Source organism: Emydura macquarii, unplaced genomic scaffold (genome assembly GCF_026122565.2).
Source record: "Emydura macquarii macquarii isolate MOO-44397 ecotype Brisbane River unplaced genomic scaffold, CSIRO-AGI_Emac_v2 contig_1045, whole genome shotgun sequence".
Lineage (NCBI taxonomy): Eukaryota > Metazoa > Chordata > Testudines > Chelidae > Emydura > Emydura macquarii.
The window spans coordinates 19,095,329-19,121,884 of record NW_027131182.1 but is presented as its reverse complement, the minus strand read 5'-3'; the positions used below and the strand labels follow the sequence as shown (position 1 = coordinate 19,121,884).

General features: G+C 39.7%; 1 protein-coding gene across 1 annotated transcript; it reads left to right on the top strand.

Annotated features, from left to right (window-relative positions):
- Positions 1-438: 438 nt before the first annotated feature.
- EMB (embigin) lies at positions 439-25,407 on the top strand. Its single transcript, XM_067545676.1, has 10 exons — positions 439-613; positions 3,095-3,178; positions 4,843-4,932; positions 8,540-8,732; positions 10,281-10,369; positions 15,169-15,296; positions 18,420-18,702; positions 19,814-19,847; positions 22,774-22,849; positions 25,163-25,407. The coding sequence occupies exons 1-9, from the start codon at positions 535-537 to the stop codon at positions 22,829-22,831; spliced, it is 1,038 nt and encodes a 345-aa protein (XP_067401777.1). The 5' UTR covers positions 439-534; the 3' UTR covers positions 22,832-22,849; positions 25,163-25,407.
- The last annotated feature ends 1,149 nt before the right edge of the window (positions 25,408-26,556 follow it).

Sequence of the window (26,556 nt, the reverse complement as noted above, 5' to 3'; positions counted from 1 at the left end):
CATTTGGGGGCTGCTTTTGACAAGGCGGCCCCTGGTAGGAAATCCTGTTAAACACCCACACTGGGGGTGGTGGTGGGGGATCTGTGTTTGGCAAGGAGGGAGCTTTGCTGATAGAGCAGCTGAGCTGGGAGGATCCAGCAGGCTGGAGCTAGCCTGTGCCTTTCACACCAGCTCCCTGCCTCCTAGGGAGCTGCCTCGTCCCAGGAGGAACACAAACCCCTTCCCGCCGTTGTTCTCCATCTGCTCTCCCTCCCCATCCCCCCGCCCCTTGTCTTCGTGCCGTTTTGCTCAAGGAGAGGCTGGCGGCAGGGGAGGGCAGGGCAGCCGCGGGCCAGCGGCTTCTTCTGTCGTCACTGAGCCTGCCCCTGGCCCCCCTCGCGCGCGCTGAGCACCAACCAGGAGCGCAAGGTAGAGTCAGTCGGGCTTGCTGGCGGGAGGCGCCGCTGCAGCGTGACTGCGGCGCGGCGCGGCGCGGCCGGGCAAAGAACCGCTCTCCCTGCAGTGGTGCTGCCTTGCAGCTGCTCCGCCCGCACCATGCGCCTCGCCGGCTCCGGGCGGCTGCCGCTGCTGCTCTCTCTGGCTGCTCTGTGGCTGGCGGATGCTAACGCACCAGGTAAATACGACCCTCCGCCTCATTGTTCTCCCTCCCCCACCGGCTCCGGCCGCTGCGTCCTTCAGCAGGGGCCGGAGGGCGGCTCCAGCGAGGGTGGGGAGGGGGCTCCTCCTGCAAGTGGCTTAGCCAGCCAGCCTTGACTTCAGTACGAAGTGGGTCTTGGTTCAGCTGGGAGGGGGGACGGGGCACGTGCTCTGTTGTCTCTGTTAACTGCAGCTCTGCAAAGATCCTCTTGCCCGGAAGCATCTCTAAGGCTCCGGACGGTTTAGAAAGTGAAATTCTCCGACACGCGCGCCCCGAGAGAAAATGATCACTTTACCGGGCACGTCAGAGATGTTTGACGCAGGGGGCCCGGGGCCCTTCTTCAGAAGAAATTGGAGCATCAATGGCAAGACTTGACCGACATTTCCTGCCGCTCTGCACTAGACATTTGATCACACATCGCCCCTCGCACCTCCCCCGCCGTCCGTGCTTGTGCAGCGACTGGAGATTTACCTTGCTCCTTCTTAATCTTTAAGAAAGGGGGTGCAGTGTGTCCTCATAGAAAGTGCAAAGTACTTCTTGCACGGCGATCTTTCAGCAGGCATTATTTGACTGCCAGTTTAGCGCATCTTCCATGTCACAGTCTGTTCAGTAGCCAATCGCCGAGTCTTTTTCTAGGGTGTGGGGTTACACATAGGTATATCCGGTACTAAAATCCAGGGGCTAATCTCAAGAGTGTAAATGACTTGTCTCACAGATGTATTGGGAGGATTCATGAATTAATGGGGTACAATACTTTGAAAAGGAGAAGTACTGCAGAAGGTCTAAGAATCAGTAGTTTGATGTCAACACTTTCATTTAAGTCTTGAAAGAGGCAGTTTCTGAAAGCCGTTGATGGAAAAACTCCATGTAAGTGAACCATGAGAATATCAATGACAGGCTACTTCTGGTAGCTGCTGATGAATTCTTTCTTCCCTTTGTGTGGAGATCATGATATTTTTAAAGTCAGCACTCAAACAATGAGGCATGAAATAGGACCCAGAGGCTATGGTCTGTACCCTGCCTATAATTAACATGGTTCTCAGCAACTTCAGGGTCTGCCAATCTATTCCAAGGAAAGATCAGTAGCTTGTTCACAAAGGTCTCTCTTGAATTGTCTCAGGGCTGGCTAGATCAGTAATGGCAGGAAAGCTGGTGTCAGTGACTTCTCCCACACAAGGCACTTATTTTGGAGTGCCAGCCAAAAAGACACGGCCTATATAAATGAATGTATTATTGCTGCTATTCATGGTATATTAATTTAAAATATGATATAGTTCCCTCTGCTAATGCATATACATAGGGGAAAACTGATGAAAACTGAGCAGAGGCATGTAAAATGGGAACTGTCTTCAGAAACCTCTCCGTTATGATGGGACTATTTGAATAAGTTCTTCTGTCCCCGCCATCACATATTCGTCTGCAGGATGATATGGCATGGCCTGGTGATAATTTTATTATGCACAAGTGGGAAGATAAAAAGTCAGTCCAGAAGGAGTCCTTTTCTACTAGGTCTTCTGTAAGCTTTCAAAACCTACTGCGTTTTTAAGTGCATTGATGTCTATACAGCAGCATGTACATGCTGTCCTTCCATGGGGATTAGAAGGTCACTGTTGCCAGACACAATTCTAGGCAATCGTTGTGATAATCAGAGGAATCACCTGCAGCAGTTCTGGGTTTCAAAGCACCATAACAACACTTATCTTAATACATCAGGTAAATGAGGTTTTTTCCATGCCTCCTTTATTACTTCCTGCAAAGTGCAGTGATGCCCTCATGTTGTTATCCCTACTAGCTTCCACCGTGTACTGCCAAAGTCTTTGATAGAGGCAGGTAGACCCAATTCACCCTGTGTTGTAAAAAAAAAAAAAAAAACAGGCCAAATCCCAAGCTGTGCTCACTGCAAAACTCAGCCACCTTCCTCAAGCACTGTCCTGACACACCAGTAAAGAGGGTTGAAGCGTTTGGGATCCCTAAACTCTAGGGATATAGCAAATAGGAAAAACAAAACCAAACCCACAGTCTGATGCCTCGTTGGAAAAAGTTGTTTGGCTGTGGCACAAATGCAGTGATTAACTGTAAGATATAATTACGTACCTGGTGTCAATTACCATTAGTGGGAGGGAGGATCTTTGTGGTTTCTGTGCCTACTGTGTAACAATGTGGGTTAGTCAGAACCTGGCCCATAGCAATTTTAATGAAGACCTCACACTACTGCTTTACCACTAAGATCACACCCTGACAATTGACATGTATGTAATAAAGGAAACTGACTGAATGGAATTCTTCTGCAAGGGAACTCTAGTTGTGCATGCTGAGCCATACAGCTATTTGAAAGAAATTCAGCCCATATTTTTATTAAGTTCATGAAAAGAACCAATCTATAATTCAGCTATATCTGTCCCATCATTTCAACTGAACAGGAATAAAATAGTTTAAACCCTTTTTTCTTCCCTATAGGTACAGCTATGACAACACGAGGTATCAATGAGCAAACTCGAATTTCAGATTATACAATAAAGGGACGTGACTTATCTACACCTGGTAAAACACAAATCTTAATTGTTATACTTCAATATATTTAAGATTATAATTCTTTTCCCCAGTTCTCCCCTTTCTCAAATAGCTGAGACAGTATGATGTCAACTAAATCTTATGATGTAGGTATCTTTTATGAATTCCATTTTTCAGAAGGGTAAACTGAGGGCCAGAATGTTTAAGTGGCTTGTCCGAGGTCATACAGCAAGTCATTGAGAGAATCAGAATTTGAACTCATGGGTGAAATGCTGAAGTCAGTGGGAGTTTTGCCTTGGCTTCAGTGGATTTAGGATTTTTCCATATCTTTGACTTCTTGACTCCAGCCTAATCAGCTACACCCTGGTGCCTCAGAGGCAAATTGATTAACCTCTGTTTTAATTCCCTAATCTTTATTTCCCTCATCACTCTTCCTTAAAAAAAAAAGCACTAATCCTCATGGTCAAACTTTTGCAAACCTCATTCATTTCAAACCAGTTTTTTTCTGAATTGCTACGATTTTCCACAGGTTTCACGCTGACCATTCACCCAATCTCAGTTTCTCTGTTGACAGTCATTGACTCCTCAGGATTGGGCTCCTATTTATTAGTGACCCGGTGTGCACACTTGTTTGTCTTGTTAATATTGTACAGTTTCAGTTTGTGATCTTTTTAAACAGAAAATGTGTTTTTAGTTATGCAAAATATATTTGTTGTTAAAAGCTGTTTTAGTTACTTTCCTGCTTTATTCCTGAAATATAGACAACACATGAGAGCAAACAGCTCTATTGAATTGAAAGAAATAAAATTGTGTTTCATGGTGGTTAGTGTTTACATGACAGCCATTCATTTCCTCCATTAGTAAGGTGATCTAGAGCTCTGACAAGGCAGCCTCAGAACAGCTCATTGTCTTCTGTCTAAAAGCACGGGAGTTTTAACTTTTCCTCTTGGAAAGTCTGAAATCCCACTGCCCTCCAGTTTCCACTGCAGTCCTTGCCATTTAAAAATTCCTTCTATCCTATAGGAAAGACGTGTCTTTTAAACATGAATGCAGTGTTTCCACTATGCGGGGCAAGAGATTCCCTGCAGGATAGGAGGAATTTTTATGGACCAGGGATGAAATCTTGACTCCATTGAAGTCAATGTGAGTTTTGTCATTGACTTCAGTAGATCCAGGATTTTACCCCAGGATTGTATTTCTAGTCGTGGTGATTCTTATTTTCACTGTAATCCCAGCTATCTGTAGAGGATCCATTTCATCAAGGTATTTAAGCATATGACTAACTTTAAGCACTTGAGTAGTCCCATACACTGAATGTAGTAACTCACACACTTTAAATTAAGCCTGTGTTTAAGTCCATTGCTGAATCAGGGCCTAACTGATTCCATATATTCCACTTTCCAGGAATTTTGTCATGATCATGGCTACAGTGTTGTAGCAAGAGCAAGTGGCCAGAAATTAAACATGTTTAAATGGCATAATAATAATAATGGTGATCTCCGACCACCATCATTTCATACTGACAATTAACACATGGTACATGACAAAGAAGCTGAATGGAATTTAGTTTTCTACATGGTTCCTGCATTTCTATTACATTTATTAAAATAACCAGTTACAATATATCAATAAAACTCTGCTGAATCGTTACAGCTGTATGATAACTTATCACTTCAACTTTTCTTTTTTGATAGGTCCATATCTCATCACACAAGATTTTAATCAGCAAACTGAAGAGAATATATCTAATCTTACATCAGAGGTGTACAACATATCCATATCTGGTAAATATGTTTATTTCATGTTTAGTGTTAGAATTATTTTTCCATTTATTCTGTAACATCAAATGGCTGTGATTGTACAAATTATTTGTTTTTTTAGTGTATTTAAGGTAGGCATTTCTCAATAAAGGATCTCATCCACAGTTTAGAGTAACACAGCAATAGGCAAAATCCTAAACTAAATGCCTTGTAGCAGAACACAGATGAATAAGCTTGGCCCGTTATTCATTGTTATTCCATTCTAATAACTGTTATCCTGGAGAAAATCAGACTCAACATTTTATTAACAACACAAGTTGGAGCAATAAGTATTTTGTCTTCTTGGCTAGGAATGACAAAATGTGTGAACCATAAATCACTTCAAGGAGTGGGAAATACACTGTTCTAGCGAATCCACTTAGAGACAAGTTTAGGACAGTCAGCAACTTGCGGGAGACACTCAGCATCTCACAGGAGCTGGCACTCTGGGCGGATGAAAGAAAGCCACAGATGAATCATGTAAGGCAGAAATTTCCAGTTACCCAACTGGAAGCCATAACAAATTTCTAGGAGAAACAAAAACCTAAGCCATCCCTAATTAGAACAATTTAAAATAATGGCAGCAAAGTCGCTGCTGTCAGATCGACCTATCTGGATCGATTGAGTGGTCAGTGAAGACCCACTCAGTCGATTCAGAAGTCGCCAGAAGTTGCCACAGTAAAACAACCCCCTCAAGTGGCGTAGTGCTTCGTCGACGGGAACGCAGTTCCCATCAGCGCAGTGCAGTGAAGACGCCTCGCAGAAGGGAAGCACAGCAGTTGATGGGAATTACGCAAGCTACTCTATGTAGCTTACGTAACTCCCGTCGACTGCCACCAAATTGCCAGGTAAGTGTAGACCGGGCCCAAGTGTCCAATTCTATTGGGTGAGGGTGATGAGCACCCTCAACTTCCATTGGGTGAAATTCATGCCTGTGCAGAGGACCAGTGTGGTATTTTGTAGCCTGAAAGAGGATAGAGGTGATGCATAGCCCTTGTGTGGGACCTCTTTGTGGAGCCACTACAGTTTAATATTTCCTTAGCAGTTCTCTCTATCTTTGTATGTCTCTCAGTACATTGTTCTCTAGCTACTCAGAAGCTATGGTGACAAATACTGTGACCCATCCGTGCCTAGGGTAGCCACCTGAAAGTGCCATGATCAGGGCAGGCTGCAAAAGGAGAACAGATTCTCCCGACACTGGTGGGTGACACTGAAGTCAGACTTCCCAACCAGCCACAAACAGTGCTTCTGATTCCCCACACTGGTTATCAAGAAGCTAAAATAAAAAAATATACACAATCCCCTTTATTGCATTTCTGTCTCTGGCTCCCAATCGGCCACTAGGTCCAGTAAAGAGACCAGTTATTTAAAACTATGCTCTTTACCAAAAAGGTTTCTCTTGACCCCAAAAGGTCAGCCACAGTACCAGATCAATATAAGTTTGGATCTTACCCAAAATAGCACACTGTCAGCCATTCCTTTAGTAACTAAAACTAAAGGTTTATTATAAAAGGAAAGAAACAAACTATAAGAGAAATGTTAAATGATTAAAGTAATCAGATATATATAATTTATTTGAAAGTCCATATACATCAGGTTTCTAACAGAACTGTGGAGTTTGCAGCCTTGTATAGTCCCTCTGGTGAACATCCAATATCTAGATGGGCCTCAGTTCTTTGTTTCACAGCTTCAGTTCAGCTGTAGATGAGTTGATCCAGAGGTAGGTAGCTGAAGACTGACGACTGAAGACAAAATGGATGAGGTGCAGCTGCCTTTTATGTCCTTTGGCCTTTGCCATGCTACTTGTGGAAATTTACAGGAATAAGATGGAATCCAGGTGACTCATCAGGTACATCCCTGGCTTCTCCCCCTGAGCTCATTGTACCTGTGAATTTCCTTAATGGGCCATTAAGCAGGCTAGTGCTGCAGCCATCCTGTCTGGGGTGTCGCCAGAAACAGTACAAGTTGAAATACAGATGTAAACATGTCCATAACTTCCATTACAGAAAACACATGAACATAAACATTATCATCTTACTTAGCATATTATAGCCTTTTTAATAGTACCTGACATGGCATATCTCATATGAATTATTATGATCTTGACATATTGATGTTAAATAACATAATAAATGGCCACCCCCAATCCACCCAGAGTCACAAACACGATAGAAATTCCTACATCTAACACCAGAGAAGTATTATTTCCCATTTATCTGGAGTCTGGCATTTTAAAAATAATGAATCTTGGATGTCACCTGTATTATTTTAGCCTTCATGAGTCATCAGACTGCAAAATTTACACTATGAAGAAAAAATATCCATTTGAAAAATCACCTTGATTATAAACTGATTCACAAATCTGGCAGATTTAATGCTCTTATAGTATTTTTGCATTCAAGAGATGTCACCAGATATACATAGTTATTTTTAGTAAGTGGATTGTGGTTATGGCTCCACTCTCCTCCAGAAGAAAACACATATATACTTGAATTTTAACATTCCTTGGTCTGGGATCTCAACATTCCACCTGGGGAATTTTAAGCTTTCAGGTCTATAAGCCTCAAATGCCTATGTCAAAAGCAAATAAAGAAAAAGCGTTCTATGGTGAGGCCTTGTGTTCCTTGGAATGATTATTTGCCACTTCCTATATTGTATCTTATTTGTCTCTTAGATTTCAATTTCTCTGATGAGCTAATGGGACATGCTTTATTGCTTCCTTTCAACCACTGTTCTTCTCAGAAGGGTGTTGAGTTATGCAATGCAATGCAATTCATATGCAGGGTATGCTGAAGGGTATGCTCCCAGGGAGCAGAACCCCATCGGACATACAGCCAGGCCAGCAGCAGTCATAGCTAGCAGGCCAAGAAGGAAGATCCAAGGATGGAATGAAATGTCAACATAAGGCTTGGGGATATGAAGTCAAAGAGGTTTATTTTTATATCTTTCAGGCTCAAAAGACCTGTTATTCATATGCCATTGGGAAAGCAACAATTGCAGCAGCAGATGGATCTAAAGATAACTTAAACAATGCCCAACCAATTCAAGCAACAGTCATGTTAAAGGCCTGATTCAGCAGCACTGAATTTGGGAGTTTTGCTGTTGATTTCAATGGACACAGAATCAATATCTAAAACCGTAGGCCCAAAAGGACCAAAGGGTGAAATTTTCAAAAGCACTTAAGTGTCTTAGGAGCACATATATGATTGACTTTCAGTGAAATGTGTGTGCCTAAGTCACTTAGGCACTTTTGAAAGTGATGCTTGCTTTTGTAATTTAAAGGTCTGGTTCTATGGTCTTGCTTACGCAGAGCACTCTTTGGGCTTTTCTTAAGACAGTAACAATGTCTTAAAGCATGGTTGTTTAACACTCTGGTTCTGTCCACGTTGGAAAACATATATATGAACACACTGGGACAATTATCTGGTAAAATCCAGATTAACTCCACTGTTGTCAGTGCAGTTACTCTGTAGTTTCAGCAGTGGAAATGAAACCAGAATTTGGCCCAATACTTGAAAAATATCCTAACTCCTCCAGAAAAAAAAGTAGAATGTTTCCTTTAGATAATTTCACCTGTTTTATTCTTTGATAGGGTTTTCCAGTGCTCCAGTGGAAAAAAAGGTCATAGTAGACAGTCCCGTTAACATTGAACTGTCCTGTAGCTTGGCTAGGACATCCACTGATTCTGCAACCATTGAAGTGACATGGGAGAAGGATAATGAAACAATCAAAGTTAGCAATGTCACCTTTAGTGAAGCCAAAAATGTCTGGAACACTCAATATATGTAAGTAGTCCTCTTTGCAATTTTTCTGGCACAACTGAGGGAATTAAATCAAATACATGTGTTGCTGGGTAACCGTTATCAGCTTGGGCTACCTGTACTGTAATATATCTGATGAAAAATGTTTTCCGTGTGATGTCTATAAAAACAGGTATGTTACAAAAGGTATAGGCATTAAAAAGGTTACGTTGAATGACGCGCAATGAGGGCTAATTTATTCCCATGACCTATGGAAAACAAGGATTACGTAAAGGGTTAGGATTAGTTCTTTCTCCTCTCCCTGGCTTGAGGTAACTCAGTCCCCTCCCCTCCCTGGCTGGTAAACTGAGGACTCCCCTAGGCAGTGGAATCTGAAATGGGAGCAACATGAGGAGATGGTGTCTGGCTAGGCAGGAGGATCTGGTTTTCCCTTCTCTCAAGTAACTGTAGCTGCCACTATGCTACCTGTTAGCCTCTCTTCTAAACCAGTCTCTTCCTCTGCTGCCTCTATTCACCACCACAAGGAGGAAGAGATAGAGGAGCCCTTTGCCCTCCCCCCACCATCCTAACTCCTTTGGGTGGGAACACAGACAAATAATGCATGGTAGATATATTTTTGGGAAAAAATAGAAATGTATTTAAATCTTCTAAAATTAGGAAGTTTTATCAGGTATTTCAAAATTTTCCAGAGAAGAATGCTCTAGAGCAGTGCTTCTTAACCTGGGGTTTTAGAGGGGTCGCAAGTGCAGAGCTGGTATTGGGGGTGGCAAGAAAGGCAATTGCCTGGAGCCACAGGGGCGCCATGAAACTAAGTTACATGCCTCATCCCCGTGGGGGTGGGACTCAGGCTTCAGGGGTACAGTAGTTTGGAAAGGTTAAGAACCACTGCTCTAGAGCAACCATTTTCATAACACTACAAGTTCTCTGTTGTGGTAGAATTTGGGATAAGGAATATCAAGATTGTGTACCTACACAGCTTCCCATTAGTGCACATGCATACGCACTGTCCCCATGCATGACTTCCATACTGGCTGTGAAAGAACCAATTGGGAGTCTAGCACTTGCTCTTCTCCCAGACAATGGGATGACATCCCTTTAAAAATTATTCAGTGTGGTGATCTATAGCTGCGAGATCTGTAGTCTTCATAGAAATTCATATACTTTAAGGCCAGAAGGGACTCATCTAGTCTGGCTTTCTGCATAGCACAAGCCATAGATTTCATTCAGTAAACTTTCATGTAACCCAACAACTTGGTGGTTGAACTAGAGCATATCATTTAGAAAGACATCCAGTCTTGACTATGTGTGCATGTGTATATTCGTGAAATACAGAAAGAGTATAATGTATGTATATATATATACCCATGCATACATTTTCTAATTTTTATATTTCAGAGTTTATTTATTGTCTTTCTGTCAGACTGCATGAAACCTGAACCCCGCAGACTTTTAGCAACTTTTATTTCATGTTCCAGTACTAATCTTTTCTGATTTCTTGTTTTCTATAAGGATCTGGTATCTAAAATGTGAGACAGCAAAGATAGGCATTAATTATTTTGCTTTATATTTTAGCTTGAATATAAGAGATAGAAACCAAATGGGAAGTTACACTTGTGCTTTTAAAAGTGAAAAAGAAGTGAGAGCCACATTTCATTTACAAGGCAAGTTGTATTTACTTTGTCTGTTTCATTTGAAAATCATATAAATGTTCATAGATTATAAAGTGAGAAGGGACCATTGTGATTAACTACCCTGACCTCCTGTATAAACCCACTGAAGTCATGTAATCACAGCTTGTAACTACTAATAATTAGCTATTCAAGCTGAAAGCTATTACTGTTTTCTTATGGTTTAGAACTGCAGCACTTAGCTTAAGTGGTTTGGCTACTATGTTCATTTAAGTGAGAATTTTGAGTAATTATTATCCATACTAGCCTTTTCTAAGAAATGGCCAAACCCTTTATTTAACAATGTTAGTTCCTTCCTTTACATGAAAAAGGTGAACAGGGGCTGAAAGCCTAAATTCTAATGTGCCCAGCTTGAAGCACCTTAAAGTGGTCTGATTTGCAGAGAGTAGAGGCTTATTACTCTTAGAAAAATCAGACCTCTCATCTTGGAGATTGAAAAAATGAGGCAACCAAATCACTAGTGATTTTTGAAAATTTAAACTTCAAAACTTAATTGAGTTTAATAGGAAAATCATTAATGGGATACAGCTGAGCTAGATTTGGGATACATTCAGATTTGGATGAATATTGGCAATTTCAGATTCAAATAAGCATTTGTGAATTCAGAAAGAATATATATATATACACACACTATATTAGTGTGTCCATTAAATATGCATTTTAGAACATGTTAGAAATTTTAGGATGTACTTCAAATACTGGCAGGTGAAATTCAGTTGATTGAAAAACAGGTAAAATGAAAGGAATGTAAAAAGCTGTGACATTGCATCCAAAAGAAATTCTGCCCCTTGCTCACTTTTGGGGCCATTCAAATGAAATGAAATGCTAAAATAAGGAAATGTAAAGTGCTCTTGAAGAACAATAACATGCCCTCCTCCTTGTTCCGACCCAAAACAAGCAAGCAAGCAAGCAAACAAACAAACAAGCATTTAGCATTCATTGGTTTGTTAGGAAAACCAGTGGAGCCAGTATACAGTACTGAGTAGAACTCTGCCTGGATACATGCTTTAAAAAAATACTATAAACTATGCAGAACTTGCACTCAGTGGGGCCAGATTGTCAGCTGATGTAAACCAGCACAACTCCATGGACGTCAGTGGAGCTATGCTGATTTACATCAACTGAGGACCTAGCCACATAACTTTGAAAAGAAAGAAGATAAAGCTTTATCACTTATGCTACAATCTTTCCTAGAAGCATGACATCTGCTTTCAAACCTCCAACCACTAGAGAACAAAACTGCGACAGTGCAATTATTTCTGTGTTGAGAAAAAGAAAAGTATATTTTATGCAAATTCTTTCCTCATCAGAAATGGCAATTTTTTTTTCTTATGAGAATCTGAACAAAATTTAGCTGGATGCCTCTTCTAATCTGTATTTTAAATAGACCACAGGAACTCTTATTCATCTGAAAGTATAAAATAGCTACTGAGAAAAGTTAATCATGGAAGTCACCTCTGTCAAAACACAATGAATAGGGGACTGGTTGATTTATCACCAGGAGATGTGAGAATTGTTTTAGAATGGTCAAAAGCTACCACTTTGGATGCCATAAAAGCTGCTGACTTGACATACTATCAGATTGATGTCAGTGTACAGGAAATGGGGAAAGAGTGAGATCTGAATCTTCCAGTTGCTAACGTGGTGAGAATAATTTCCAACCCACAAGCAATGACTGATACGATAGTACATCTGATTGCAAAACATTATGGGTTAAAGTCATCCCTATTATAATTAACTCCACGATTACAAATGAGGGGTGAATTTAGCGCTAACAACTCCTAACGCCTAAATGCTAGAATTCTGTGAAAAAAAATGGGTTGAAATCTTGGTCCCATTGAAGTCAGTGACAGAACTCCCATTGACTTCACTGGAGCCAGGATTTCACCCATGGTGCCTACAAGAAACAAAAGGAATATAAGAGAAGCTTCCAGAAAGATGACAGAGCACAGGAGCTAACACACAAAGTGCTGTTAGTGTATTCATTAATATTAGGTGTTCACACATCACATAAATATGTACAATAAGCAAGAAGATATAGGAGCATCAGGATTTTGGTAGGCAGGACTAGTTTCAGGAGCTGGGGATCTAGGAACGGAAGCTAGGGGTCAGAGCCAGTACTGGGGTCAAGAATTAAGCTGAGAGTCAAGCCAGAGTGTGAGTGAGGAGTTAAGCCCAGGGTCAGAGGCAGACTTAGGAATCAGGCAAAAGTCAATACCAGGTATTGGGATCTGCACTGGGGTTCCAGGCATCAATCAGGTGTCAGAATCCGAGTCAGAGCCAAGGTCACTACTCAGCGTTCAGCAGCAGGGTGGTCACAACAGCCAGCTCAGAACCCACATTATTATTTCAACACATCCTGGTACCCCCGTGGACTTATATATGATCACAGAGCCAATCAGGAATCGTTCAGACCACTGTCAGTCAGATCAGGCAAGATAGAATTGCCTGTAGGATCGAACTTTGTGGGTCACAGGGAGTAGGTGGCTTACAGCTGCTGTTGGTGGCAAAATGGGGATGCTGGTTAGCTGGTCTCCTTGTAGACCTGGGTTCAAAACCTGCTCTTCCTTAGAGGGAGAGGTTTATTTTTCAGTTGTAACTGTTCATCCTTATTTAGGGCTATATCATGGCTCCCCAGTTACCCAGGGAAAGGAACAATCTGTGACTTTAAGCAGTGCAACATTCTAACCATAGTGCAAGTAGAGGGTGGCAAAGTCATTGCCCACTCATCTCCCTTTCTGCCTCCAAGGTGCTGCAACGGTGGAGCAATTTGGTAGCAGACACTGCATGTCCCTGAACTTTAATTCTGGATGGCCCTCAAGAAGACCAGGCAAAGACCATATTCCCTTTTGTGAATTATGTACATGGCTTCTCTGATGCGTCAGGTGGCCACTTAAACTGCCAGTGGCAGCTGTACCTGTAATATCTAAGACCATATTCTGCCAATGCATGCTAAAATCTTTTTTACTTCAGTAGATATCCTCAGGCAGAATAAAATGGTTTTCAGATTTTTTTACTCAAATTTTCCTTCTTTATTATTTGTGCCAGTTCCTTTGTTTTTCTGACCTTTTTTTATTGTGTTTTTGCTTTCTTCCCCCAAATTGCACAGGATTGGCAACAGTATTTACTGATGCTGTCCCTTTTTACTGAAACAGGCTAGTGATTAAAGGTACTCTGACTTTAAAGGCTCTTCTTAAAGATATAATAAGTTTAATTATTACATTGTAAAACATGGACTGATGGTACACAGGGATGACAGCTGGATTGATTTACATTGCTAACATGCGTGACAACTAAGCTTCTACTAGCAAGACTCATCTAAAGTTGAGCAAGTAGTTAGAAATATTCATGAATATTCATTTGAATTTTATATGAATTCACCTCAGTTATATTTGCACACTTTTCTGCATTCATGCACACTTCTGTAATCACTGAGTAGGCAAGCAATTACATTTTACTAGCATGAATGTTCCTGGAAAGTGAATTTGAAGATTGAAAGCTTGAATGCTTACAGAAAGTGAATATTAAATTTATTTAAATTCACACCAGAAAACTTATAAAATTGACACTCATTCTACTAAGGAAGAGAAAAAAAATTATTTGCAGCAGATTTTCAGCTGGTATAAATTATCATAGCTCCATTGAAGGCATGAATCTGGCCTGCTATGTCTTGTGTAATGACAAAGGATCACTGAACATCTCATCTCATATTCCAAATAGCACGACAGAGCCAGTGAAATGTAAGAAATTAAATTTCAAATTTTTAGAAAATCATGATATGCTAGTAGACTTTCCATGAACAAAAATAAAGATGTGACATTCATCAGATAAATTATCTGTCATGGTTTATTTGCTCAGCTCTAATCATAACAGTGAGGTGCAGCAATATGTTATATGCAGTTATATGGGCTTTTGCACTGGGAAGGCTTTAGGTCATCTATAGTGATGATAAAATTACAGCACAAGTAATTCAAAATTAATATCTTATGTATTGTTTCTTGTGCTCCAACACTGTGCCTTGCAGGATTCGGCCGGTATTTCACTTGGCATATAAACCTAGTATTCAGTGCTTGAAACATTTCCATCACCCCTTGATTTTTTTCAGTCAAGACAAACAAAAATGTTCTGCAGAAATACTTCTCAGCACACAAAACTGACCAAATACTATTATTTTATGTTATTAGAGTCTGAAAAGAAGTCTTGCAGTTTTGGAAATTGTGTGAATTTTTATGCTTATCTTATATATTCATATAGATTGTAACAGAATCTGAAGCATGGATTGCTCACAGCTGGGTATGGGATGGGGGGGCAGATACCACAAGTCAGTTAATACTTTAGCTTTTAAAGTATTTATTTTGATAGCTACTGCATTGATGCCAAATCCTGCAACTGCTCTGCAGGTGGATTTCCCATAGATAGAATCATAGAATCATAGGGCTGGAAGGGACCTCGAGAAGTCATCTAGTCCAGTCCCTTGCACTCATGGCAGGACTAAGTAATATCTAGACCATCCCTGGCAGGTGTTTGTCTAACCTGCTCTTAAAAATCTGTCAATAGAAATTCTGTATGTGGAGCACCAGCCAGACGTCACTTTGCATAGATCAAGCATTAGAAGTCATTTGCTATACAATAGTTTGCAAGTTAATTGGGGAAATGAAAAGAGAATGGAATTGCTACTAATACATTCTTAAAAATAAAAAGCTCTGATGTGATATATATTTCAGTTAAAACGCTTAGAGTTTACTTAGTCAATTTTCTCTGTTTATTCTTAGTACCTCAAATTGATGGAAAAGAACATCATGTAGTCAGTTATGTAGGAGATTCCGTTGTCCTGATATGTAAAAGTGTCAAGTATATTCCCATCAACTGGATTTGGTACATGAGTAATGGAAGTGACCAGGTAAGATTTTCCTTCATTGGTCATGCAAAACAATGAAACAACTGATTGCAAACACATTATCATTTTGCAGAGTATAATTAATTCATGCTTCATGGACCTACAGTAACTTTTACAAATCCTATCTTGATAAAACTACAGAATCTAATGGTACTGGTCATCATAGATATCTTTACAGAGATCCTACCTCATGGTGATTACAGTCTAATGGACATAAAGCAAATCAGATGGGGGGCCCTATCCAGAGGTACTCACCTTATCCACATTCAGTCAAAACTTCTGTTGACTTTTCAGATTAAGAACTGAAGGACATACTGTCCTCCATAGGGAAAAAATATATTAGCTCACAACACAATTTACAATTTCCTCCTAATCATCCTAGTTAGCCATCTCTCTTAATCCTCAGGTGTTCTGAGACTTGTAGGGAATGTCACTGACTCATGATACCAATGGAGGGCAGGAGTTTTGCATGGAGTCCAATGCCTTCACAATATTCCCAGTGTCTCCACAATATTCTCTGGGTTCCCTTTTTATTCATGGCAACATGGCTCCTCTTCAGAACCCATGATGATATGATCTTCCACCTTGTTGTTGACTAAAACCATGCCTGAGATAGTAGGTTTTGCAACACAGCGGGGAAGGAAGCACAAGGTAATGCTGAGAGCACAATCATTATCTTATACTGCTGTATCACCACTGGTGTGAAGAATGATGTCCTGGAAGACATCTGTGCCCCAGCTCCAGTTCCAGCCTGTCTGCCTGAGCTATTCACAACTGTGAAGCCCAAGCCCTATGGGAATATCACTGCTTCCACATATCCACAGCATTCATCCTTCTTCTGCAGCATTTCTCTACTGGGATCCCGAATAAGGACTAATATGTAAATTTAGGGCAGATATTTAAGTTTTCAACTGAGAACAGTTCCATACTTGGAAAACTCTTTATAGGATAGACAGGAGACTTTGTTTGCCTAAGCAAGCTAAACTAAAATGCAATACCAGGTTATCTTAATTTTTATCCATTTGGGATGACTAAGACAAAAGAAGGTAAGTGGTCTGCCAAATTTTATATGTTATGAGTACAGCCTTGATTTGAACCTAAATCCATTTGACTCCTTACTCTTTCTAGACCAACACAGCCACATTAACCCTTATAGCCATCATTTTCCTTAGTCATTTTATACTGAGCCTTACCCTCGAGCAATAACTGGGACTGGTTATATTTTTCCATATTTCCTTTTCCAACTTTTTCTTTTGATGAATGATCAGTTTTTAACCTACAGATGTTATTTAAGTGGCTATCACACGCTCCGTATTTCCATTATTTATAAATACTTGAATTCTCATGTTTACACTAGTGTGGCTCCATTGACTTCAATGAAGATAAGCCTATTTACATCAGCTGAAGATCTGGCCCAAAGTTTCAGCATCAAAGAAACTGTGCCAGTAAGTGGGAAAATGCAAAGGACAGCAACAAATGAAGCTGAAGTAATTGCAACAGAACAAAAATATTGGTCACATTTGGAAAATAATCTATGTTTTGAGACCAAATCCTGGAGGTGCTGAGCACTTAAAACTCCTATTTCAGTCAGTGGACCTGATCTCACACCAGGGAAGTCAATAGCAAAACTCCCATTGAGTCCAGCGAGTACCAGATCAAGCTCAAGGGATGCGACAAGCGCTCAACACCACCCAGGTTTTGTCCCTGAATATATATAGTTTATTGCCTCAGTACCACCTCAGACAATGTTATTGTCAGATCACATAAACCAAGCAGGGTTAGGGCAGGTTAATAATCTCCAGGGAAAACAAAAATGCTGCAAGAATCAGTGTTGGTAATTCATTAGGCTGAATTCTGCCTTCAGAGTCATCAGAGAACTAACTGCTCAGTGAGTGTTGTGGGGGTGCACAAAAGAGGCATTTTAGCCAGGCAAATTGTGATGACTCAATATGAATTTAGTCAGGAATGAGCAGAGGGTCTGCAAAAAGTGCCATGGGATTTTTAAGTGATCAAGAACTAGGTGTTGCATCTCATCCAGAAGCGGGCACCTCTAGCAGCACATTGCAATTAGTTGACTGATGACTCTGAAGGTATATTCGGCCTAATGAATTACCAACACTGAGGCCTGATCTACATGAGGAATTTACATCGGTATAGCTTACATCTCTCAGTGGTGTGAAAAGTACCGATCTAACCCTCAGTGAAGACAGTGCTAGGCTGACAGAAGAATTGTTTTCCTTGGAGTTGCCTAGCTAAAATTCTTCTTTTATTTGAACTAAATAAGGTATTCTTTCTTCACCTTGTGCTGTTATATATTGATCTGAATAGTTGTGCACAGGCTGTGTGCTGCTTGAAACACTGCCTCTCTGCAGTGGCAGGTGAGAACTGCTGGTGAAGACTAAAGTATACCTCCTAAAGTATACCTAGATCCCAAACCTAGCAAGATTTATCGTTGTGAATAATGTTTCACACATGAATATTCTCAGCACAATGGGGTCACTCATGTGAGTAAAGTAATTATGCGCATGTGTGTGCAAGCTTGTAATTAGTCTGTTAAGTAGGGATGTCAAACTTATCTGGAAGAAAAGGAAGAATTCTATGTTTAATTATGGTCTGTGAACCGGGATATAAATTCAAACCTATATCCTCCTCACAGTGCCAAGTGAAATGCCCACTGATATCACATGGTGGTTTGCACAGAGATCTAGAGGAGGAGATGGACTTTATGCAGTAACTAAATGTTCACTTACTATTATTTAGTGCCTATCTTGAATTGATCACATACTGTGTGGCCCACCACTGTTATTTCCCCTTTGCTTCTCATCCTTCCTTATCCTTCTTTCTCCATTTCTCTCTCCCTTGTCTTTGTGAGTCTCTTCTGTTCTTTTCTCTGCTTTTCCTTCCCAGTTCCCGGTGCAGTGGGGTTCACTCCCATCCCCTGTCCCATTCCATCTACTGTGTAAAGCGTATTTATTTGGATAAAACATTTGGAATGGATACATTTCAGTAAAATGTGCTACATATGCAACTAATTTAACCTTTTATAAATACAGGAATTTTCAAGTTTCAAAGTATAAATGATTTTGACATTGCAATCATATAATTTTAAATGTCTTTTTATATTAGGTTGCTATTAACGATTCTTTGATGCCAGATAAGTATATAGTTGACAAAAAATATGGCAACACAACAAAACTCAAGATTCTGAAGCTCTCAGAGGAAGATGATAGATCATACTGGTGCCAAGCTGTATTTAAACTAGGAGAGAGCAAAGGAAAAGTGTACCTTAAAGTTCTCACCTATATGGTACCACTCAAACCATTTCTTGCAATAGCTGCTGAAGTTATTATTGTAGTAACTATTGTTTTCCTGTATGAGATGTACTCCAAAAAGAAACAGATGCATGCAGGTAGGATTTCGTTGGCTTTTTTTTATAACACTAATTACACTTTTTAATACTATAATCTGTTAGGTACAGAGGCATGGGCTACATACCATTTCAATTTAAATTATAGCCAAGGGCAAAATGTGGATCCTAATTCTGTACGATAGTTGTCTATATATTTTTCTCTAAAATAAAATATCTTCTCTTGAGTATTAATAATTATTTCAGTTTTAATTTCCTGATATGTAAGGTCAAATTCAATGGTCAAATTCATGTCCTAGATGCTTTCAGTATGGACACAGGTGCCTATTTAGCGTCTAATGCAACCTCACTCACATAAGTAAAATTAGCAGATAAGGACTTAAGAGATTGATCTTAAATGCTCCCAGAGGAGTGGGTGCAAGAGTATCATAGTGGAGAGGGGGAAGGTAGCAATGTATTAAAATAAAATGCATTGACCATGGCCCCTGAACCCAAATATCCCTTTCAAATATCCATTCTGTGATTCGAGCTGGGACAGACCTGCAGAGTGTGATCTCAATGGATTTTGGAAGAGGATGCTGAAGTTACATTCCATAGTTTAGTGGTGGCTTTTCAAGCATTTGCCAGTGCACAAACTGAGGCGTGAATTTATCCCAAGCATCTGAAACGTCAAAAGCACATATATGAGTCAAACTGCTATGTGTTCAGGACAAGTGATGGGATGGAACATAAATGCCATTTCAGCTTAGAGAAACAGCTGAAAGCTCAGTTTTATAAACTGTTGGAGATACCACAGACTTTCATAAAATGAGGAGTTTGTGGGAAATACAAACAGCTTAATCTTAGGCAGGATACAGAAGGGCATTTTGAATAAAAGAGAGTATAGTAAACTTGTACTTTAGCTGTGTATCCTGCTTGGAATGTTTCCTGTGTATCTTGCATGCTAATTAATAGAGAATTTCCTTGTTGATTGTTTTGTTGATTCTTTTATATGCTAGACAATTAATTTATTATAAAATACACTCATAAAATATAAAATAAGTTATAAAAATGAAATGAAATGGTTTTCAGTTTAAAATAACTTCTTAACAGTAAACACATACATTACAATGCAAACTAATATAATAACCATAATGTTTTCTTTGTCCCACAGAAGATGAAAAAGACTTTGAACAAATTGAGCAACTGTAAGTAGTGACAATTATTTTTACAATATATACTTAGAATGTACTAACATTTAATGGAATCTTAAACAACTTTGACATTAGGTAACTCAGAGTCAAGAACAATACACTGCACTTAACATATGTCATTGTAAGGTATCTCAGTAGAATGCCAAAGTATTGTTTTAATTCCTTTCCCTAACATGTTCCTGTTTCCCAATGCTCCATAAGTGCAGCATGTGTAAAATGCTGATGTTTGCTCTCTTCTTTATTTTGGGTTGGTTTTTTTTTTTTTTGGTGGTAGGGGTTGTTTTAATTTATTGTTTATCACAATATCGACCTGGTAGAATGGCCTGATACTGTTCCCATCACAATATATAACTTATTCAAGAGCAGGGAGTTCTCATATAGAAACTCATTCAAAATCTTTCCAGCCATTCACTTATGTTATGTTTGTAGTTTAGTCTGCATGATGGGGCACACTGGCCTCCCTATTCCATATATAGTACATGGAAGACCCTTTATACAGTAGAACTAGTGTGGGTAGGTTATGTAGTGGGGGTGGTGTTGATGATTTGGAGAGCTTTTATTGGCAGTTAGGAGCACCATGCCACCATGATAGCAGTGTTTTGGGAAAGGTTATGGGCAAGACCTATAGATATGAGGTTAGTTGGATGCACTAGCCATTTTCCCTCCATGTGTGCAACAGAGTACACCAACAACAAGTACTACTGTAACACGGGGGCTGAAGAAGCAGGTGGGAAGCAGTTCTGCCGCTGCACTTTCCCCCTCCTTCCCCCCACTTCCCCCCTCCCCCCCCCCCCCCCCCCCCCTCCCCTCCGGGGCCTTACAGAACTCCAGGTGCACAGTAAAGACAAGGTTTAGCCTTCTTTGATACCCATGCTTCTACCACAACTAATGTCATAGTTTATTGAAATAAACTATAATTACCTTAAAAAGCACAATCACTTTCCCCCATACTTCCCATTCATTTGAAGATCCTATTGAAAAGTACCCTTCCTTCCATGGAGTTGCTCTAAGTTGTCATGAACTTTGTTTTTCTCTCCTCTCCTCCTCGCTCCTTCCATTCATCAAGCGCTCGGTCTCCTCTTTGTCTCTGTGTGATGTCAGCGCTGCTGATGCAAGCTTGTTTTCTTCTACTGCTCCTACCATCTGGAGCAGCCTCCCTTTCACCCCCTCCCACTCACTTCCAAAGCCAGCTAAAAATATGTATTTTGTCCCTTGACTATATCTCTTATTTGCTCTTTAGCTCTGCTGTTATTTATTTAACTCTGTAATTATGTTCATTATGCTGGAAAGTGTTTTGGGATACAACGGGCATTTCTTATGTTGAGGACTGAGTAGCTGTCTTAGCTTCACATTGCCATGCTCTCATCACAAACAACCTTATTGAAACCAGAGTTTATTGTTTTTAAAAAAGAACAAAATCAATTCTTACTCATGGAATATAAAATACACATTATTTTCACTGGAAAGCCTGCAATAGCGCCTTTGAAGCCATTTGATCTTTATTTAATACGTTATTTACCTAGGAGGTTGGAGTTCTATCCTGGATAAATACACAGTTAGGGAATTTTAATAAAGAGAGTACTGATTGCTAAATCTCTCGGCTGTTAAAAACATATATTAGGAGCTGTTTAAACCATTTGGAACCATTCCATCAGATTCTAACTTTTTGTGATGTGTGTGGCTGTCCTGAATCCTTGTGATTGGTGACATAGATAATTAGTAGTCTCATCAAAAAAGTGTATTGCAAGGGGGACTGGATGATTCTGGAGTAAGTCATGGGAGCCGCATAATTTTTCATGTCTACACTAGTTCAGATCTAGTCTAGGTCTGTGGTGACCAACAGCATTTACTATCTAATACTGTAGGGGCTTTAAGGAGTAGACTGTGTGAAATGAAATGATAGTTTCAGTCCTTTTTCTACTGGATGAGTGTCCATCACACAAACCACAGTAACAATTGGTGCTAATGGGCCTCTTTTTAACAGTCATCGGAGAGAGGCTAAGGATTAAATGCTATAAAGACTAAACTACTCTCTCTCCCCTAGATGGTCCCCCCAGAATGGGTTGGGCACATTGGAAATCATATATTTTCACTGCCTGTAGTATAATTACCTATTTAACAGATAGGTCTGGATTCCAGGACTGTCTCTTTGACATTCTTCGTAAGAACAGATTTCACTCCCAACCTTAAAAAGAACATGGATTTTAAAAACCCTTTAGAAAAATAGCTACTGAATGGATTCAGTAGTGTAGTTAAACTAAAGCCCTCTTGATTATCTAGAGTAACAACTGAATCATTGGGCCCTATGTTATTAATTTTTAAAAGTTTAATATTTTGACCATTTTAACCTAAAATACCAAAAACTGATGAACCATACTGAACACTTGGAAAATAATTTATTAATAATAAAATCAGTATATTTCTTATGTTTTGTTTAGAGTAGGATAATGTTAAATGTTTTTATTCTACCTCCACTTGAGAACAACACTTTATGTCCTGATTTTCAGCACATAATGAATTTATATGACTTCGTTATTATAATGGGAACATTGACACAATCTATTATAAAAACAGCAATGTCAACTTTCCACTGTAATAATTCTTTCCAAGATTTTTGTGGGTCAGAAAATGAATGAGTTGAATGCAGAAAGTACTGGATGGTTAGGCTAGTCACTAGCTGTTTGGCAAAATACTTTGAATAGGTTATTTTACTATAATAATATTGTAATGAAAAATACATATTTGCTCTTTTTCTCATGTCTTCAAGTAACATCACAGTGGACACATTTAAAATGCTTTTTAGTGCATGCTAGATAATCAGATCATTGGATTGGGGTGAACACTCTGATTTTTATTGTACAGTTTATGCATATTAAAAGCTTATTCCGAGTTTTGGATTTAAACTTGTTTCTTTCTTCAGTAAATCAGAAGATAACAATGGTGTAGAAAATAGCACCACCAGGCAGAGAAAAGTTTAAGTCAGTGCCTAAAAGAAGGTAAGTAAAAGAAAAGAAGCATTAGAGATTTACTGGGCTCTTTATGAAGCATAAGATTTCAAATGACAAAAAAAAAAATCTTTTGACTGTCCTTATGTAGTACATTTTCAATATACATTATGTGGGAGTGGCACAGAATTGGAGCAAATAATATGTACAACTCATTCATGTCCGAAGGTCCCTTAGCATTTAACTCAGAAATCAAGTTCAGTGCTGTTTTCAGTGCTATATTTTATTCATTTTTATCATCATCATCTTTATCATCATTATTACTTTACTACATTTACATAGTACTGTAAATTTACACAGCACTTACAAAAAATGGGGCCCAAACATGAAAATCTCTAGTCATGTGTTTGGATCCTTGGAAATTACTAGCACTCAGAGAGAAATCAGTGCAGGAACACAGAGATGTAAACACACAGACAGGGTTTATAGAACTACAATTAAAACCATCCAGAATTGGCTGAGCTATCCCATAATATTCTAACTCTGTTGCTACGGCAAACAGCTGGGCAGGACACAGAATACAAGCTATGGCAAGCTAGGCAGGACACAAAATACACAACATATTCCTCCCCTCCTTAATGAAAACGCCCATTTAGCAGAACAATCACTAAACTAGGGAATGAGGGAAGACTTTCTCATTCCTAACTAAACCCCAGGGATTATTCTGCCCCGTAAATTGGGTTTGCCCTAGCTAAAGATTCAGCCGTTGAGGAGATGTTCTCTCTCTAGGTGGTTTATGGCGGACTTCTGGTGTTCTGGCACCAGAAAGTGTTATTGGTGTGGGTCTAACAATGGGCTCAGGACTCGTAGCTTGAACACGTGCTGTATCTACTGCAGCGGTGGATGGAGGGTGGGAGTCAGGAACAGGTGACTGTTGAGATGAGGATATCTCACCTGCAATGGTGAGGTCGGACAGTTCAACTGGAGATGTGTTCTTGGGATTTGTATGACTTGGCAACTTATCTACATTCCACCGCCAGGTGAGATCATTTGCAGTCTGGACAGTGTAGGAATCAGGTCCTGTCAGGGCAATGACTGTAGCGGGGACCCATTTAGCTCGAGAAGCATAGTTTTGAGCTAGAACAGACTTTTGTTATGTTTGGATCCTTGGAAGTTACTTGCATTCAGATAGAAATCAGCACAGGAACACAGAGAGATGTAAACACATAGACAGGGTTTATTGAACTACAACTAAAACCATCCAAAACTGGATGAGCTATCCCATAATATTCTAACTCTGTTGCTACAGCAACCAGCTAGCTAGGACACAGAATACAAGCAATGGCAAGTTAGGCAGGACACAAAATACACAACATCATGTGAGTAGCCCTTAAACATGCCAACTGTCCCATTAAAGTCAGTGTGACTGCTCACTTGTAGAAGGACTGCTCACATAACTAAGAATTAAGGCCCCAAAACAATAGGGGTAGATAGCACAGTGAGTGTAAGGAGTGAAGGAGTCAGGGATACTGGGAAGGGCGGAGTTCAAAATAGAGGACATGGCATCACAAAAACAGGGAGGGAAGCAGAGGACTGTGAGCAACAGAGAACAGAGAGAAAGTAACAAATTGGTTATCATGAAAGAAGTGTGTGACAGAAGGGGTGGAGGAGGAGAGTGAGTAATGCTGAAGGAGTGCAAGTGGTGGTGGTGAGAAAAAGAGGAAATTCAGAGACGGGTTCCAGCTCCTTGAGTCTCCGCACCACTCACAGTCCTGGCACAGACTACTTTAACTTGTGCCAGCTGGCAAGCTTTCCCGATGGACTGTCTGCCAGCTGGAGACAATACTATGCACTCAGCCACTCTCTCTGCTCACCCCTCCCTGTGCCTGACATGCCTCCGGTGACATAAGGCTCTTTTAGGGAGGTAGGCATTGAAGATGGCTCCCCTGGCTGTACATTCACTGGCTCCTCCCCCCATAATAGGGGACTTGTGGAAGGCTTCCATCTCCCCACCCTCTTTGCTTTTGAGGATTGAGAAATAAGTAGTGTCTGGTAAAGTCAACATGAAGAGAGTGACCAGATCAGAATGACATTAAAGGTACAATTTTCAAAAGTGCCTAACTGACTTAGGATCCTAAATCCCCCATTGACTTTTAATGAAACTTAGGCTCCTAAGGGCCTAAATCACTTTGGAAAATGAGACTTAAGCATTTTTAAATGTTTTTTACCCAAAATCCAACACTGAGTCAGAATGAAGTTGGAGATCAAATAAAGAAATTAGAGAATGGAAACAATAAGCATAAAACAATTGATAGAATGCATTTATGTCAATAAACAATAATATATATGTTCTGTTTAATGCAGGAGACTTTAAGCCAACAAAAAGAAAATATCATTTGATCACCATAAAACAACAGGAAGATGTACACGGCTATGCATTTCAAATATTTACAATGCTTCTAATTAAGCTCGTTAGACTTGTAACAAAACTAATGAAGATCTCTTTTTCTGCTTTTAAAATATAGATATGAAATTGCCTCTTTGTCAAATAGTCATTCTATAAAGATGACGCTGTATCCTGATATTACACATATATATGTACTCTCAAATGACCCTTGTCGTGTTTGTGTCACTTTACTGGTAAAAGGCAATCTTTGTGCTACTCGGACTTCCTGGTCTCAGTCCAATTGGTTAAGAAGACTAACATGTATAATTTTTGCTTCCTATATTGGGCCTGATCCTGCATTCATAGTTCACCCAAAACTCTTATTGGCTTCACTGATTGAGCAGATGATGCAAGATCAGGCCCATTATAGGCTGGCAGTAAATTTTACAATGTAAATTCAGCTTCGTAACATCTTACACCAGAGAAAATATCTTTTACTGGTAGATAGAGCAAATCTGATGCCATTTTTTTCACCAAAGGAATAATCAAAGAGGAATCTTAATCAAATTTCTTATACAATATTAAGTGTTTTATCATTTCCTATGAAGATTCTTAAACCCAGTTGCAATTAGGAAGAAATAACTGGTGAACTCTGGAACTTTAAGATGATACACGTTGCCTTAAGATTTCCTGTCCTGACACAGAGCCATTTTTTGTACAATGATGTGACATTTTAAACTTTATAAATTATTAAATAAATGAATAAATGAGCTTGACATTAAAAGGTTCTAATATTAACATATGTCAAGAGACTGTCCTTAGTAGGCAACCTCATGTTTTAACAGACTACCCCAAAATATCATCACATGTAATGAGTTCAGTTCTGCTAGCTCTTTATTAGAAGCCAAACCCACCTTAAATGACCATTTTTGTTGGTTCTTTTAGTGGACACTTCAGACAGATTTCACTGTATTGCGTATTTACATATTGCCTTTCATCCCAAAGAATCCCAAAGTGCTATTTTAGGGCAGGAAGTGATGAAAATAAACAATCTGAAATAAAATATAATAAAATAAACATAACCTGTTAACAATCCAGGGAGAATGTTGTCTAGATAGAATGTAATTACACAAACTTGAATTTAGCCAGAATATTTGGGTTAATGCCCCTACTCTTACACAAATTTCCATAAAGCTTTCAATGACCATAAATGTGCAGGGCCACAGTTTTACTTCTTATCTAAAAGACAGCACTTCCAGGACCACTGTGGTATGTACCTCTGTGCTTTTGGTTAAGTAATGATGAAGAGCCAAGACTGCCACCTACTGAAGCACCATAACCATTTCCTTGAGCATCCTTGACTATTCTTTGG